The 17121-nt window shown below is 32.7% G+C and overlaps 2 protein-coding genes and 2 pseudogenes across 2 annotated transcripts; 1 reads left to right on the top strand and 3 right to left on the bottom strand.

Annotated features, from left to right (window-relative positions):
• Positions 1-2729: 2729 nt before the first annotated feature.
• LOC112041131 (uncharacterized) lies at positions 2730-3343 on the bottom strand. The gene is made up of 2 exons (XM_065770852.1): positions 3315-3343; positions 2730-3120 (listed from the first exon to the last, which is right to left on the bottom strand). The coding sequence occupies exons 1-2, from the start codon at positions 3341-3343 to the stop codon at positions 2730-2732; spliced, it is 420 nt and encodes a 139-aa protein (XP_065626924.1).
• Positions 3344-6123: 2780 nt separating this feature from the next.
• On the bottom strand, positions 6124-6807 carry LOC136066489 (pathogenesis-related leaf protein 6-like; annotated as a pseudogene).
• A 2649-nt stretch (positions 6808-9456) lies between these two features.
• On the bottom strand, positions 9457-11006 carry LOC112041143 (glucan endo-1,3-beta-glucosidase, basic vacuolar isoform). The gene is made up of 2 exons (XM_024074042.2): positions 10867-11006; positions 9457-10536 (listed from the first exon to the last, which is right to left on the bottom strand). The coding sequence occupies exons 1-2, from the start codon at positions 10952-10954 to the stop codon at positions 9590-9592; spliced, it is 1035 nt and encodes a 344-aa protein (XP_023929810.1). The 5' UTR covers positions 10955-11006; the 3' UTR covers positions 9457-9589.
• A 4154-nt stretch (positions 11007-15160) lies between these two features.
• On the top strand, positions 15161-15844 carry LOC136061258 (pathogenesis-related leaf protein 6-like; annotated as a pseudogene).
• The last annotated feature ends 1277 nt before the right edge of the window (positions 15845-17121 follow it).

Below are 17121 nucleotides of genomic sequence, written 5' to 3'. Positions count from 1 at the left end.
GAAGATAAAGAAGAAGTGGGACTACAAGAGACCTACAATTCCCTCATTAAAATGACTGGTGAATATGCAAAAGTTGCTAAAGCAGCCATTAGAAAGATGAAGAGGGCAGAGAAAGATTATAGAAGTCTTCTAGTGCGATACAAGGAGACCAAATGTGAAATGGAGATGCTGAATGGAGAGTTGACCGAAGCTTACTCAAAGATGAAATTTCTTGAGCTAGAGGTGGTTCGAGTCAATGCTAAGGTAGAGCGAGTTTCCTCCAAGAAGCTTGATTAAGTACTTGCTCATCAAAACTTTTCTTTGACAAAAGTGGATTGAGATACACCGGAGAGAGTAGGTCAAGTGTTAAAGTGTCCAAAGATATGAAGTTCGTGGAAGCTAAGGAACTAGTGGTAGAAACTTCAGTTGTTAAGAAAGTGAAATCGGAAAAGAAGCAGAATGTGACTGACCAACGGTTTTTGAATAAGCCTCATAACCGATTAGTGGTCAAGTCTAAGGCTTAAGAGAAATCACTCCTAAAGTCACAAAGAGGTCTGAGAACTTAACATTTCTGCCATCATTGTGGACTTCAAGGTCACACCAGACCCAATTGTCATAAGTTGAATGCATTAAAGAATTCAGGTGCTCAAAGGTCGAGAGATCCAAGACATGACAAAGGGAATTGGAATGTTGAACAATCAAAAGGTCAAGAAGGTGATCCTAGAATAAGGGATGTGATAAGGATGATTGATGCATTCACCACCTGTTTGACAAGCTTCAACAAAAGGTTTGGAAGCCACAACACTCGTATCCAATCCTATAGGGATATCACCCCAAACGCACGTGATGTGTGTGTGAAGAGGGTACTCATGCATAAGCATTACAGCATGTCCATGCATTAATACTTCCTATGTTTTGTGACTTTGCTTGGTTGTGATGCTAACTTGATTTGAGTATTTGTGTTTATTTAATTGCATTTGTTTTTAAATGTTTTCACATTGTTGTTTTTGATCAATCTTTTCTTGCTTTTATGTAAAAAATCCAAAAACACATAAAAAGTAGAAAATCCAAAAATTTTGATCGACATTATTATGTTTTGTCACAAGCATGTTTTGCCTTGTACCTTTGTACTTATGGCTTTGTGCATTTTTGAGCGTAGCTTGTTTTTTATGCACTCATATCATTGTGGGAAAAATCTAGACATCTATGTGACTTTTGTAAATAGATCTTCAAACTTGTCATGAATGATTAGTCAATGGTTGTGTTGATCTTGAAACTTCCATAGACTTGTGCTTATATATCTTCCCACTCGTTTATTTTTTAATTTAAAAGAGCTCAACAAATGTAAATCTTCAAATGAAAAGAGATAATGAGTTGTAAAAACCTTCGCACATACTAGTATTTAACTAGGGAAAAGGGAAAGCAACTTTTGTGAAAATTGTATGATGCCCAAAAAGCCAAAGGCTTGCTCATCAAATTGAAATATCAAAAATTTTAGGCATCGATCTCAAAATGAGATATATTGATTCAAAAAGATCAAATGATATGATGTATATGGAGTCAAATGAAAAGCTTCAACAGCTATGTAATCAAGTTTCGTGGGAGGTCATATATGTATATTTTTATAATTGAGATAAGTCACTCTTCCTAGTGCTAATTGTGTATGCCTTGGTCGAATTGATCATTGAATCTTTACATTAAACTAAGGACTATGTCATCTTTGGTACCCACACCCATATTTTACTTATCTCTCTAACCTTTCTCTGGAAATATGTCCTAGCCCTCTATGCCATAAGATTGAGGAATTTTCATTAGTGGGGCTATGTTTGATACCAACATTATGATGCAAGGTGAGAAGGGTTTTAGCAAAAACATCATTAAGCTTAAATTTGTACAAAGAATCATAAAGAATACCAGAACCAACAAAAGAAGTATTCTTAAACAAACCGAAGCTCTTATTCCCCAATTTAATGAAGTAACCATCAATATCAAGTTTAGCTAAAGAAGCTAAATTAAATTTCTGGAAATAGAAGGAACATAGAATGTTTGAAACAAATCTAAATGATAATTAGTCTCTAGAACTAAACGATAAGTTCCAATGGCTTCAATTGGTGCTTTAACCCAATTCCCCATCAACACAAAGTTTTCATATGGATTTACAATTTGGTATGAAAGGAATTCCTGCATCGTATTATAAATGTGAGTAGTAGCCCTAGAATTTAGCCACCAAGTATTAGAAGGAATTTCAGCAAGGTTTGTTTCAAAACATATAGAAACAAAACCTTTAATGAAAGATTTACCTTTCCTTTCAAACCATTGTTTACATTTAGGGCAATCATTTTGATAGTCTCACATCTTTACATAGAAGTAACACTTATCATTGCCATCTTCCTTCTTTTTTGGCTTGAGGTACATTAGGCCTATTGGACTTGTGTGGTCTATTCCTTCTGCCCCTTTTAGGCTTCCTCAATTTTCTTTAGACTTCTTGACCTATGGGATGGACTGAATGTTGTTTAAGTTGCTTAAGCCTTGACTCCTCTTGATTGAGCATACTAGCCAATTGATTGACATTCCATTATCCTTCATAGTGTTATAATTAATCTGAAATGGCCCATATTGAGAAGGCAAGGAGTTCAATATAAACTGAACGAGGAAAAAGTCATCCACATTCATCCCTAGAGTCATTAGTTGAGCATTCAAATTTATCGTTTCAATGACATGCTTATGCATCCCATGCCTACCGTAAAATTTCATGGTGGTAAGTTTGGCCATAGTGTCCTCGCAAGGGACTTATCAGCAATTTTGAAACGTTCTTCCACATTAGTAAGGAATTCTATAGTAGTATCAGTCTTAGGAAGTGCGGTCTTGATGTTGTTTGCTATGGTCATTCGCATAAACATAATGCTCAATCTGTTTGACTTTTCCCATGCTTTGAACAAAGCCTTTTCATCCTCACTGCTTTTATTAGTAAGAGCAGCCGGTTTCTCATATTCAAGTGCTACATCAAGATCCAGTACAGAAAGGTGAAACTGAACTTGTTCTTTCCAATCTAAGAAATTTGTTCCATTTATTATGGGAATAGATGAAGCATGCGAATGAAGTGAAACAGGAAGAGACACTGCACTCAATAATTCATGCTCACTACATTAGTGCTAAGAGTTATCTTACAAGGAACAATTAACCAAAATTGAAAGACATGTTTAAACAATAATAAATAGTATTACCGTGATCCACCTTTGAGTTATCTTATGGTAAACTATTAAACAATAATGGTGATTCCATTTTCACCTAATAGGACTAATTAATAAAGCATTCATAATTAAGTTGGTCGTTACCTTTGGGTATCCATTCCAATCTCAACCATAAATACCCATCAATTATCCTATTCCAATTAATTAATCACTTGAAAGTGGTGCACCTTTGGGCCAACCTAATATTTTTGTGGTCAAAGAATTGCAGCATGCAAAGTCATTAATTATTAACACTAGGGAATAGGTGTTAATCTCAATTATTTGACTTGTTATCTATGTGTCATTCTGGTCTAGCCACTTTGGTGACTAGATATGGCAAAACAAGTCAGAATTTAATGACCCGACCTGACTCGAAAAATACCTAACTTGAATTAGATTTTTTTGACCAGAAGAAAACGGGTTAACCCGTGACCCAACCTATGTTTTTTCGGGTCAACCCGACCCGAACCGACCCCGAACCATTTTTTAAAACTTTTTTTTTGGTAATAAAATAAAATAAAATAAAATAAAGACAATATTGGTTTAATTGTTTGTTGTGAGCTTTAAGGAAACAATTGAGACATTTACATAACTGTATGCAAATTAATGAAAGATGAATGATTGAGTATTCCGTAATGAGTAAAAAATTTTAGATATCAAATAGCAATTTACATGCCAAGATAATCTGATTACAGTACAGTTAAAAATATAGATTTAAAATTGTAGACATATGTGAGAAACATTCACAAGTGTGAAAATAGTGAAGCCAAAGTATCAAATTAACATAAATTATGAATGCTTAGACCTATTTTTTAACAATTTATGTTCAAAATAAACTGCTTTTGAAAATAAATTATGATATTTCCTAGAGTGTGTATTGTTTGACAATGATATGATATTCATAAAAGAGACTATGTACAAATAAGTAAACAATTAAACTTTAATATATATTTCAAATTGAAATAGAGTGCCAACCACAATTGACAATAAATTATAAAATTAATTTTCAAGATTGTAAATCTCTTATATGTTTTTATTCATTGTCAAATAAGTCATTTGTAATTTTGTTTTATATTTTGGGATGTTGATATTGTGTAGAAATAAAACTTGTGTATTTGTTTTATTTATCTTTGTGTTATTTTGTTTTAGATAGCAATATTAGGATTTGTATAATTTGAAAATTATTGAATAAGTATTAATAAGTGTGATTCATTCTTGATATAAGTAGTGAATTCAAAGTAATGTATTTTACATCAAGTAATTTGTTGCATGACTTTCTAAATGGCAAATACATGTTGTTTTCTTAAAAAAAAAATTCATGTGAAAAATATGGGTCAACCCAACCCAACCCACAACCTGATTGACCAAATCCTGTTTTTAACCCGTTTAAAATGATCCGTTTTGACCCGCAATCCGATTGACCCGACCCGACCCGAACATAACCCGACCTGCTTGTTTTACCATGTCTATTGGTGACTAACAAACCGTACCATAATATAGATTCCAAATCAAGATTAATGACGTTGCCCATACAATAATCAACAGGGTATATTCAAAATAATATAGCCAATTATAGGCCTATCATTTAAATATTTTAAGCATTTGTAAAATGTAAATGCTAAAGGAATACAATCTGCTGAACATAAAAAAATTTTCGGCCAAGCCAATCATTATGCCTTTTAAATAATATTAAAGGATTTAATACATAGAATTGAAACATGAAACCAATCTCATGTCAAACACAGTGATTCGGCCAAGTGTGCCTTTAACTTGATAAGCTTTAGATTCAATTTCAAACATTCAGTTAAGTATACTTCGTAATACAAAAGGCAAATTAAATATTTAAACTTCACAATAAAGCTTTGGGTTTGCTCTTTTAACGCTGAAATTAATAAACCTTCGGAAAGACAAAAGACAACCTAGGCCAATAACTGGATCTGAATCAACGATTATGTGGATGAGACATCAAAAAAATAAACGTGAATCACTTTCACGAATCCAAATCATAAGGGCGAGGAAGAACATAATCATTCACCACATGGATTTTATCACCACAAACGTTTATACATCGAATAAACGTTTATATATCCTTTAATGGAAAAAATATGATAATTCTAAAACAAAGGCTTTGATACCACATGTAAAACTTAAAATACTTTATGTTGCTAAACATTCACAACTACTTGAACTTCAGGATCTAGAACTATCATGAATTTCACACTGATATATAACACAATAAAAAGTCATGAGACTTACCTAGATTTATTGTTGCAATTCTCTTGAGATCCAGTGAATAATAGTAATTCTTTGTAGGATTGGTTTTCTCTCTCTTCACCCTTTTTGCTGTTACACTTAGTTCATTTAGATTCAATCTACTATGGGAAAAACTGAATACCTTAATGGGTAGAGAGAGGACTAGTTTTTTAGTTTACTTTAATCTCCACTTACTATCAAAGTTGGAGTCATGTTAAGAAACCATTTCTCTAATTGACCAATTAGACAAGACACTAACGGATATATCTTTATATCCCATTAAACCTCTAACTTATAACATATGCCTTATCATGTGGGCCACCAAATTAATTTAGTCTTCTATATGTCAAAAGGTAATGGCTATTTCGTGGCTAGAATTAGTATGTCAAAGCAAGAACCTGGGAAGAGGGAGATAAAGATAGTGTTAGCCTTCAATAACATTTGGTATATGTTCATGTCAAACGACAATTATATTCATGTAAAAGCTTTTTTTTTTTTTTTAATTTATTTATTTAAGAAATAGATGGTGGGGAAGGGGAGGTTGGATTCAAAATTACACATGAGATGAGACACTGCAAAATATACCGTTACCACCAATATCACTTCATTGGAACTCAAAGTCATGTCAGAGCCACGAATTAGAGAAAAGATGCATATTCTTTAAAACAGTAAGGGAGTGCATAACAACTTTTGAGAAGCTAAAATAAATGTTCAGTGGCTACTCAAAGCAGAGTACTGTAACCATCTTTTATTACTATGATCGATACATTCTTTATTTTCTCTTAATATTAGTGAAGGCTTAGGAGTTAGAGGTGCTCAATTCCAGCTTCACCAATAAGGGCGTTGTCCATCATAATTGCCTGGAGGATCATAGCTGCAAGTGACAAACCACCACCCATTATTGCACTGAACTCTAGCACACCCAAGACGAACTGAATTTCGCCACACAACTTGAGTATAGTGCAAGCACTGTCCCCCAACACAAGTATTTCTGTTGTAGTCATAGCAATTCTTCTCTGCAACCCACAAGTGTCCCTGTAAATGAGCCACTGCCTTTAGCAAGGTTCTCACCATAACTCCCATTTGAGTGCACAAGATTGCAGTCTCCAATCCTTGAATTGGCATAGTTTTGAGCACAGGTTGCGACTGTGCTGTCCCATGTAATATTTGGGACACCAACTTGTGCACGAGCCACATTGTGAGCATTTAGATAGTCCTGTTGTGAGTTTTGGGCATGAGAAGTGTGAAGTTGGACTAAGCCCACAAGACAAATAAGAGCAAGTGAAATTTTAGTACACAAACTCATGATATTGGTTGCTTTTTAAGTGAAAATGGAATGTTTGGTGAATGATGAGAACTGTAACATGAAAATAGCTATTTAGTATTTATAGGGAAGGTATGAAATTATTTTACGGGCAAATTCGGAAGTAGAATGATTTAAGTTGTTGGTAACACTAATTTAAGTAAAGTAAAAGCATTAATATTCCCCGTTGGACATGTAAACTTTGCGGTCAGCTCCAGTTAAGCCTAAAAAAGATGCAAAAGTGGTGCACTGATCAAAGTAATTCACATGTTCTTCCTTTTTCCAAATGAAGCAGCCACTTACGAAAAAGATTAGAGGGAACGTATTAATTACAGTTTCATTATAACATACACATACCTGACACTAAACAGATATATTTAGAAGACTACACTTGGAATGGCGAATTTTTATTTTTTGTAATTTAATGGTAGGATATTGTTGCAAAATTTTAATCAAAGAATTAATTGCTAAGAAAATTAAATTAATTATCTAAATTGATGCAATTGGTTTTAGGTGGGACCGTTGGCTCCTAGAGTGAAAGATTCAGATTTCAGAGAGATGTAGTGAAAAGTAGCATTTTTCTTGTCTAGTTATATTTTACTTTAAAAAAATGTTTTATTTATTAAATACTTTTTTTTTTCTTTCCTTATAAAATTTTATTTAATTACTTTGAGTACGTTAATTCAAAGATAATAATTAAAATTTCTTCCTTCTTATTTTTTATTTAAATTTTTACATTGGAGTTTGCTCCTTGAATATTGTAAAAATATTTGATTTAGTTGGTTATTTAGAAAGTTTTCATTTTCTTCTTACTAGGATCAAGCATCTGTAAATTTGGTTAATGGAACCAAAAGAATGAAATATTCTTTTGAATTATGGTTTAATAATATATGATTTAAAAAAAAAAATTATTTGGACTAAATTGAAACTAGATAAATTCTTGAAATTTATATGTACTATGCTTTAGACATAGCCAAGGGGGGAATTAAAAAAAAAAAAATGATACGGCCAAGGGGAGTTATAAATTAGGATAAGAAGTAGGTTCTTTTGGGGTTTGTCATGGGCTGATACATGATTCTGGACCTAGTTATAATAGGGATACAACATAACCATGGTCGTAAAAAATATTGTTAATTATATGAATCTATTTGGACTTATTAAGGACTGGCAAAGGGGGGTCCTAAATTAATAACTCCTCAATCTCCATACACACCTTAGCATTTGTTGTTGCTATGATATTTTTAAACCACATCAACATAGCATTTTGGTCCATTTGGTCAATTTCGGTCCAAATCAGTCCTATTCAGTCGATTTTGGTCCATTTTAATCTATTCGGTCAACTTCAGTCCATTTCTATCCGTTTGGCCTAATTTAGTCTACTTTGGTCTATTTCAGTCAAATTTGGTCTATTCGCTCTATTTCGGTCCATTCAGTCCATTTTGGACTAATTGGATCTTAAATTGATTTTTTTGTAGGTTGGCTTTTCAGGTTTGGGGGTCAAATTTTCTTTTTCTTTTTTCTTAATTTTTGGATTGAAATGTATAAAATTTTATTTTATTTGAGTCAAACTCTATATTTTTGGGCTAAACAATATAATCCAAATAGATATTAGAAATTAGAGATATGGACCCTAGAAAAAATAAAAATGATAAATAATCAAAATCTTACCTTAAAATTCAGTTTCAATAATATTGCCTATACTTATATTTGGATAAAAAAAAAAAAGTACTACAACTCTTAACTTACATAATAATTTTAACTTTTCCTAATTTATTTTATTTTTTTTATCCTTTAATTTCCAATTGTTTCAAATGAAATCTTTCCCCAATTCATACGGTTAAAGTGCACCAAAATAATGTTGTCTTGAAAAGTCTTATAAAAAAAAAAAAATTTAAAATACTAAAACTAACGGCAAGATTGGATAAAACTAGATGGAAGAACTAAATTGAAAATAGATTAAATTTTAGGGATTGAAATGCAAAAAAAAAAAAAAAAAAAAAAAAAAAAAAAAAAAAAAAAACAACTTGAAATTGGTCAAAGATAGAAGGTATAATTTGTAGTTTAGCAGTATATAAATCCACGTACTTTTGTGGTTGATATCTTACTAGTAGTCCATTAGGCCACGGTTAAAGAGGTCTGATGGAATTCTTGTAATTTGGGGTTGTTTGGTATCAGTGTTTTAAACAACAGTTTTTAATGTTTAAACAACAATAATACTTCTGATACGTATCTCTATAACACTCAAACATGTATTTTTATAGCACTTAATACTGAACAATAATACTAAAAATCTCTAACTAAACAGACCCTTATTTTGATGGACCTTAGGCACATTGGGCCTTACTCATAGCCCTCATGGATCCATATGTTTTTACTAGGCTTTTTTTTTTTTTTTTTTTTTTTTGAGAAGACGCTAGGCTAATTGTTGGTAGTAATAATAATTTACTTACTTTTTAAACTTTGCAGTACTAATTTCATGAAGAGAGAAAGGGGTATAAATTCCAAGTCTCTACAAGTTATGCATTTAGTCTATGGTCAAAGATATATGTCCTAGTATTGTAAATGCTTTCAGTCGAGCAAACAATGGTGACAACTGACAAGTAGTCATTCAAAAGTATCAACAAGTAAAATGGCTTGAGAGAGAGGCTACCATTTATCATATTTGAATACTTTGATTTATTAGTGCCAAGATGTGTTTAATTACTTGATTTATTAGAAAAATATCACTTCAATACAACGCCAAGGCCACAGTAAACGTACAAAATCCACTCTTATTTAAAATAGTAATTAGCGAAGGCCTTTATTACACCCCACTGCGAACCTTTCAATTGAAACTAACATTATACTTGGGCTGTTTGCTTGGGTAGAATAGGCCAAAATGTCTCTCAATTTCCTCAGTCTTTAGGTTCTCATCAAACAAGGCAAACAAGTAAGTTTCTATAGCCTTTGCAGGCCTCTTTGGAGTCCCTCCTTTCACATGATTAATCAGATTTCTATAATATGTGCCTGCATTCTCAATAGTCTCCACAGCACCACCGGCAGATGGCCATCCGCTTTCTGAGACTACAATTTCCAAACTTCCTCCATTTCTTTTCTCAAGTGCAGAATACATAGCATCCATCAAGGCATCAAATAGATTTTTGTACTCCAATTGGCCATCGTGTACCACAACTTCTGGGGCAGTAAATAAGGCATAGGGGACTGGTTGGTCGTTGTACTTGACTCTAAAGTAAGGATAAATGTTGGCAAGAAGTGGTGCTCCAGTGTTAACCAAAAAACTAATGATTGGTTCTATGAATGGCCTTGCATTGTCACTAAAAGCACCCGTTGATGGAGGATCAAAAACACCCAACAAATTCGTGTCCACTGCGGTTGAGACCTTGATTTGATTTTGTAGACCACCATCTGTAATTGCTTTGTAAATGCTTTGCATTGCTGTAAGAACAAATTGAGCTGTTTCACTAGTTGGGTTTACTTCATTTCCAACAGCAATGTACTTGAACTTGACATTTGAGGAATAGTCTTTTATATTCCTCTGGACCCAATCAGCTGCAGCTGAAGGATTGGCAAGGGCTTGGAGGCTATCATTAGGGACGCCAACAATGAGATCTATGTTAGAATCTCTAAGGACTTGGAGAATTTCTGTATATGGAGAGTAAATGCGTATCCTTCCAATGTTGTTAGTTGTGCAGAGACTTACAGCTTCTGACTCAGGTGGCAAATTGTTTGCATTGCCTTGCCCTCCATAGCAAACACCCAAGGATTGTGCACCTGTATTACATTGAGAATAGATTCAATGAATTTCAAATATAGCAACATAATTTTTATACTTCTAAGTCTATTCCACCTTAGGGTTCAGTTAACATAAGAGACTTAGATTCAAATCCCGCCTATATAAAAAAGAAATCTATTGGTGTATAGTATTGATGATAAATAGCAATGATCATAGAGTGGAGACCATAAATTTCAAATCCTATTGTATCTTTAAAAATAAAATTTAAAAAAAAAAAAAAAATGGTATACTCCATATGTACTATTGAGCCTAAGCTTGTATCATGGAGCCTAGAGCCTCTAGTACGTATGTGTGTGACAAATAAATACCTGTATGTTCTGGGCTAAACAACAGCCCAAGTAGTAGCAAGATTGCAGCCATATAAGGTTTCTTCCTCATTGCATAGAATGAAGCCATGGGGGAGAGAAAAGTCAATACCAAACACTAGTTTTCAACTAAGATTACTCTGCATTGCAAGCGGCTTACAGTCGAGGAATTTAAAGCCCTTACGCCATACTATAATTAATTTTCCTACTTCCCAGTCAACAACTCCATCGAAATTAAATGTTGCAAAAGTCAAAAGATTTCGTCTCTCTTTGGTTTAATGTTATCTATGTACAATGCTTTTTTAGGATTTCCCGAGTCTTCATTTTCCACAAACTTGTTGGATAGTCCGAGTATTAATTTGGAGCCATCCGGCTTACTGCCTAACATGAACAAATGATCTAGAATTTATTGGTCTGAGATGTGAAATCTAGAAGCTCAGCCCTATTAAGTGGCTAAGCTTGAGTGGATGATCTATAAGTCAACAAATAGGACTTGACAATTCATACTTCTTTGTTGAATGTGATAAGTCAAATGTGTGGAGCTTCAACTTGAAAACAACAAGGTATGTATGCAATTATGCTACCATTAGCTCTGTTTAGAGTTTAAAATAATGTTGCTTGGTTGAGCAATGAGCATGCTGGCAGATGAGGCAATCTATGCCATGGAATTGATATGTTGTTGACTCTGCGGGTTTTCAGATCAAAGGATGTATCATAGTTCATTGTTGAACTCCTTGTGTTTGTGCAGAAGTTGCTGATTTTCGAAATACTTTAGATTCTTTATTTCATAAACGCTAAGGATATTATCAAAGCAATATGGTGATTTGTTGTCACAAACACAGCCATCATGACAGATAAGGTAAAATACAGCCATTTAAAGTACATAAACACTAGCTACTAAAGAATTTGGCAAAAGTCCATTCAAATTCAATTATTGCATATTGTATTATGCCATATACCGTAGTCTCAGAAACTTGTATTTGCCATTTTTGATGTCTGGGTTTATAAATGTACATAAGCAACTACAATTGCTAATATTCCTTTTCTTTCAGTTATTTAATTGGCAAAATACAGAGGATTACGGTGGAGATGGTACTAGTTGGCATGTCCAGTAGCTTCTTGGACCTTGTAGGGATTGGTTGTTTCACAATTTGGAGATATAAAGGAAATATTTGAAGATCTTAATGAAAAATTGGAAGATTTTTTTGAGAAGTTATTTTGGATTCAGGCTTGATTAGTGGTGGCAATTGTAGTTACGTAAGAAGAACTCTACATCTTCTTTTTACGGTTAAATATGGTGAAAATTAAAACAAAAATTTTGTATGCAACAAAAAGTAGGTGGTTCAGTGGTTGTGTTCAATGACTAGTCTCAATTTGCAGTAATTTATGGTGTCTTCTATTTGTAGCAAAGAAATGTGGTGAAAACTCAGCTATAAGTTCATGTTGTGTATTGGCTTTTATAAATTTTGTATGAGTCATTTTCCTCGATTTGGGTGCTTCGTGAAAATTAAGTCTAAATTCAGCTATGATAAAATAAAAAATACATCCAGAATAGAAAGAAAACTAAGAAACATAATCTTTTATATAAAAAATAAATAATGAAAGAAAGAAAACAAGAATTTGTAAGGTTATACTGGTTGTGAAATGTTGGAATGGTTTGGGGTGCATGAGGATGAAAAGCAGATAATCTAATTGTGGTCTTCAAAATAAAACAGTGGTAATTTAAATAGCGCGAGGGCTGAGCTTTGGGCACTACTAAGGGATGGTCTTGAATTAGCTAATCTGAAAATATTTCCAGTTTATGTGTGGAGCTGGATGCATTAGCTATTGTTTATCTTTTAAAGAATTCTAGTACTAACTTCTCATTAGAGCCTCTAGTCACTGATTGCAGGGTCCTGTTGAAGTCCTTCCTCCTTCCCCAACGTTCAGATTGAGCACATCTATAGAGAAGCTAATATGTATGCCGATGCCTTAGATTAGGCAGTGCTAGTAATGAAGCATATATTTTGTTTGATAGCCCACCGCATGTGGTGGAGCAGCTTTGCTCCTTTGATAGAGAGGGAGCTTTTTGTAACAGACTTATTTCAAGTTAATTATATAATATCCTCCTCTTTCACCGAAAAATATAAATAAATAAATAAATAAAACAAAATAAAATAAAACAGTGGTCCTTACCGGGCTTATTATCTCACACTGGGTGTAATTGGAATTATAAAGGGTACCCTATCTTTTTGTTTTAAAGAAACTACTCGCATACACCACACGATGTGTGGTAAAATTTAATATAATTATTTTTTAAGAATATAATCTAAAATTTGTAGGATAAATAGTAAATGTGTTATTTAAAAGTATATTTTATTTTTATAAGTTTTATGTGATGAAATATAGTATATTTTGCATTCAACAATCTGATATAAATGGCGAAAATGTTATTAAAAAAACTTTTTACATAATCAGATGAGTAATTTGAACATATCCAAGAATATTTATATAAAAATGTACACCTCCATTCTATAGAACACATGTAACATGTTATATTAAGTTAAAATTATTATGTTTTTTTTTTTTTTTTAGGAAAAGTTAAAATTATTATGTAAGTTAAGAGTTGTAGTACTTTTTTTTTTTTATCCAAATATAAGTATAGGCAATATTATTGAAACTGAATTTTAAGGTAAGATTTTGATTATTTATCATTTTTATTTTTTCTAGGGTCCATATCTCTAATTTCTAATATCTATTTGGATTATATTGTTTAGCCCAAAAATATAGAGTTTGACTCAAATAAAATAAAATTTTATACATTTCAATCCAAAAATTAAGAAAAAAGAAAAAGAAAATTTGACCCCCAAACCTGAAAAGCCAACCTACAAAAAAATCAATTTAAGATCCAATTAGTCCAAAATGGACTGAATGGACCGAAATAGAGCGAATAGACCAAATTTGACTGAAATAGACCAAAGTAGACTAAATTAGGCCAAACGGATAGAAATGGACTGAAGTTGACCGAATAGATTAAAATGGACCAAAATCGACTGAATAGGACTGATTTGGACCGAAATTGACCAAATGGACCAAAATGCTATGTTGATGTGGTTTAAAAATATCATAGCAACAACAAATGCTAAGGTGTGTATGGAGATTGAGGAGTTATTAATTTAGGACCCCCCTTTGCCAGTCCTTAATAAGTCCAAATAGATTCATATAATTAACAATATTTTTTACGACCATGGTTATGTTGTATCCCTATTATAACTAGGTCCAGAATCATGTATCAGCCCATGACAAACCCCAAAAGAACCTACTTCTTATCCTAATTTATAACTCCCCTTGGCCGTATCATTTTTTTTTTTTTAATTCCCCCCTTGGCTATGTCTAAAGCATAGTACATATAAATTTCAAGAATTTATCTAGTTTCAATTTAGTCCAAATAATTTTTTTTTTTAAATCATATATTATTAAACCATAATTCAAAAGAATATTTCATTCTTTTGGTTCCATTAACCAAATTTACAGATGCTTGATCCTAGTAAGAAGAAAATGAAAACTTTCTAAATAACCAACTAAATCAAATATTTTTACAATATTCAAGGAGCAAACTCCAATGTAAAAATTTAAATAAAAAATAAGAAGGAAGAAATTTTAATTATTATCTTTGAATTAACGTACTCAAAGTAATTAAATAAAATTTTATAAGGAAAGAAAAAAAAAAGTATTTAATAAATAAAACATTTTTTTAAAGTAAAATATAACTAGACAAGAAAAATGCTACTTTTCACTACATCTCTCTGAAATCTGAATCTTTCACTCTAGGAGCCAACGGTCCCACCTAAAACCAATTGCATCAATTTAGATAATTAATTTAATTTTCTTAGCAATTAATTCTTTGATTAAAATTTTGCAACAATATCCTACCATTAAATTACAAAAAATAAAAATTCGCCATTCCAAGTGTAGTCTTCTAAATATATCTGTTTAGTGTCAGGTATGTGTATGTTATAATGAAACTGTAATTAATACGTTCCCTCTAATCTTTTTCGTAAGTGGCTGCTTCATTTGGAAAAAGGAAGAACATGTGAATTACTTTGATCAGTGCACCACTTTTGCATCTTTTTTAGGCTTAACTGGAGCTGACCGCAAAGTTTACATGTCCAACGGGGAATATTAATGCTTTTACTTTACTTAAATTAGTGTTACCAACAACTTAAATCATTCTACTTCCGAATTTGCCCGTAAAATAATTTCATACCTTCCCTATAAATACTAAATAGCTATTTTCATGTTACAGTTCTCATCATTCACCAAACATTCCATTTTCACTTAAAAAGCAACCAATATCATGAGTTTGTGTACTAAAATTTCACTTGCTCTTATTTGTCTTGTGGGCTTAGTCCAACTTCACACTTCTCATGCCCAAAACTCACAACAGGACTATCTAAATGCTCACAATGTGGCTCGTGCACAAGTTGGTGTCCCAAATATTACATGGGACAGCACAGTCGCAACCTGTGCTCAAAACTATGCCAATTCAAGGATTGGAGACTGCAATCTTGTGCACTCAAATGGGAGTTATGGTGAGAACCTTGCTAAAGGCAGTGGCTCATTTACAGGGACACTTGTGGGTTGCAGAGAAGAATTGCTATGACTACAACAGAAATACTTGTGTTGGGGGACAGTGCTTGCACTATACTCAAGTTGTGTGGCGAAATTCAGTTCGTCTTGGGTGTGCTAGAGTTCAGTGCAATAATGGGTGGTGGTTTGTCACTTGCAGCTATGATCCTCCAGGCAATTATGATGGACAACGCCCTTATTGGTGAAGCTGGAATTGAGCACCTCTAACTCCTAAGCCTTCACTAATATTAAGAGAAAATAAAGAATGTATCGATCATAGTAATAAAAGATGGTTACAGTACTCTGCTTTGAGTAGCCACTGAACATTTATTTTAGCTTCTCAAAAGTTGTTATGCACTCCCTTACTGTTTTAAAGAATATGCATCTTTTCTCTAATTCGTGGCTCTGACATGACTTTGAGTTCCAATGAAGTGATATTGGTGGTAACGGTATATTTTGCAGTGTCTCATCTCATGTGTAATTTTGAATCCAACCTCCCCTTCCCCACCATCTATTTCTTAAATAAATAAATTAAAAAAAAAAAAAAAGCTTTTACATGAATATAATTGTCGTTTGACATGAACATATACCAAATGTTATTGAAGGCTAACACTATCTTTATCTCCCTCTTCCCAGGTTCTTGCTTTGACATACTAATTCTAGCCACGAAATAGCCATTACCTTTTGACATATAGAAGACTAAATTAATTTGGTGGCCCACATGATAAGGCATATGTTATAAGTTAGAGGTTTAATGGGATATAAAGATATATCCGTTAGTGTCTTGTCTAATTGGTCAATTAGAGAAATGGTTTCTTAACATGACTCCAACTTTGATAGTAAGTGGAGATTAAAGTAAACTAAAAAACTAGTCCTCTCTCTACCCATTAAGGTATTCAGTTTTTCCCATAGTAGATTGAATCTAAATGAACTAAGTGTAACAGCAAAAAGGGTGAAGAGAGAGAAAACCAATCCTACAAAGAATTACTATTATTCACTGGATCTCAAGAGAATTGCAACAATAAATCTAGGTAAGTCTCATGACTTTTTATTGTGTTATATATCAGTGTGAAATTCATGATAGTTCTAGATCCTGAAGTTCAAGTAGTTGTGAATGTTTAGCAACATAAAGTATTTTAAGTTTTACATGTGGTATCAAAGCCTTTGTTTTAGAATTATCATATTTTTTCCATTAAAGGATATATAAACGTTTATTCGATGTATAAACGTTTGTGGTGATAAAATCCATGTGGTGAATGATTATGTTCTTCCTCGCCCTTATGATTTGGATTCGTGAAAGTGATTCACGTTTATTTTTTTGATGTCTCATCCACATAATCGTTGATTCAGATCCAGTTATTGGCCTAGGTTGTCTTTTGTCTTTCCGAAGGTTTATTAATTTCAGCGTTAAAAGAGCAAACCCAAAGCTTTATTGTGAAGTTTAAATATTTAATTTGCCTTTTGTATTACGAAGTATACTTAACTGAATGTTTGAAATTGAATCTAAAGCTTATCAAGTTAAAGGCACACTTGGCCGAATCACTGTGTTTGACATGAGATTGGTTTCATGTTTCAATTCTATGTATTAAATCCTTTAATATTATTTAAAAGGCATAATGATTGGCTTGGCCGAAAATTTTTTTATGTTCA

Source organism: Quercus suber, unplaced genomic scaffold (assembly GCF_002906115.3).
Source record: "Quercus suber isolate HL8 unplaced genomic scaffold, Cork oak 2.0 scaffold_36, whole genome shotgun sequence".
Classification (NCBI taxonomy): domain Eukaryota; kingdom Viridiplantae; phylum Streptophyta; class Magnoliopsida; order Fagales; family Fagaceae; genus Quercus; species Quercus suber.
This window is presented reverse-complemented; position numbering and strand designations above follow the sequence as displayed.

What these genes read in the sequence shown, in the direction of transcription:
- LOC112041131 (XM_065770852.1), bottom strand. Translation starts at nt 3,343, where the DNA reads ATGGTTGAGATTGGAATGGATACCCAAAG. An exon ending in ATTGGAATGGATACCCAAAG is followed by an intron (nt 3,121 to 3,314) that starts GTAACGACCAAC and finishes GCACTAATGTAG; the next exon opens with TGAGCATGAATTATTGAGTG.
- LOC112041143 (XM_024074042.2), bottom strand. Translation starts at nt 10,954, where the DNA reads ATGGCTTCATTCTATGCAATGAGGAAGAAACCTTATATGGCTGCAATC. An exon ending in GTTTAGCCCAGAACATACAG is followed by an intron (nt 10,537 to 10,866) that starts GTATTTATTTGT and finishes AATGTAATACAG; the next exon opens with GTGCACAATCCTTGGGTGTT.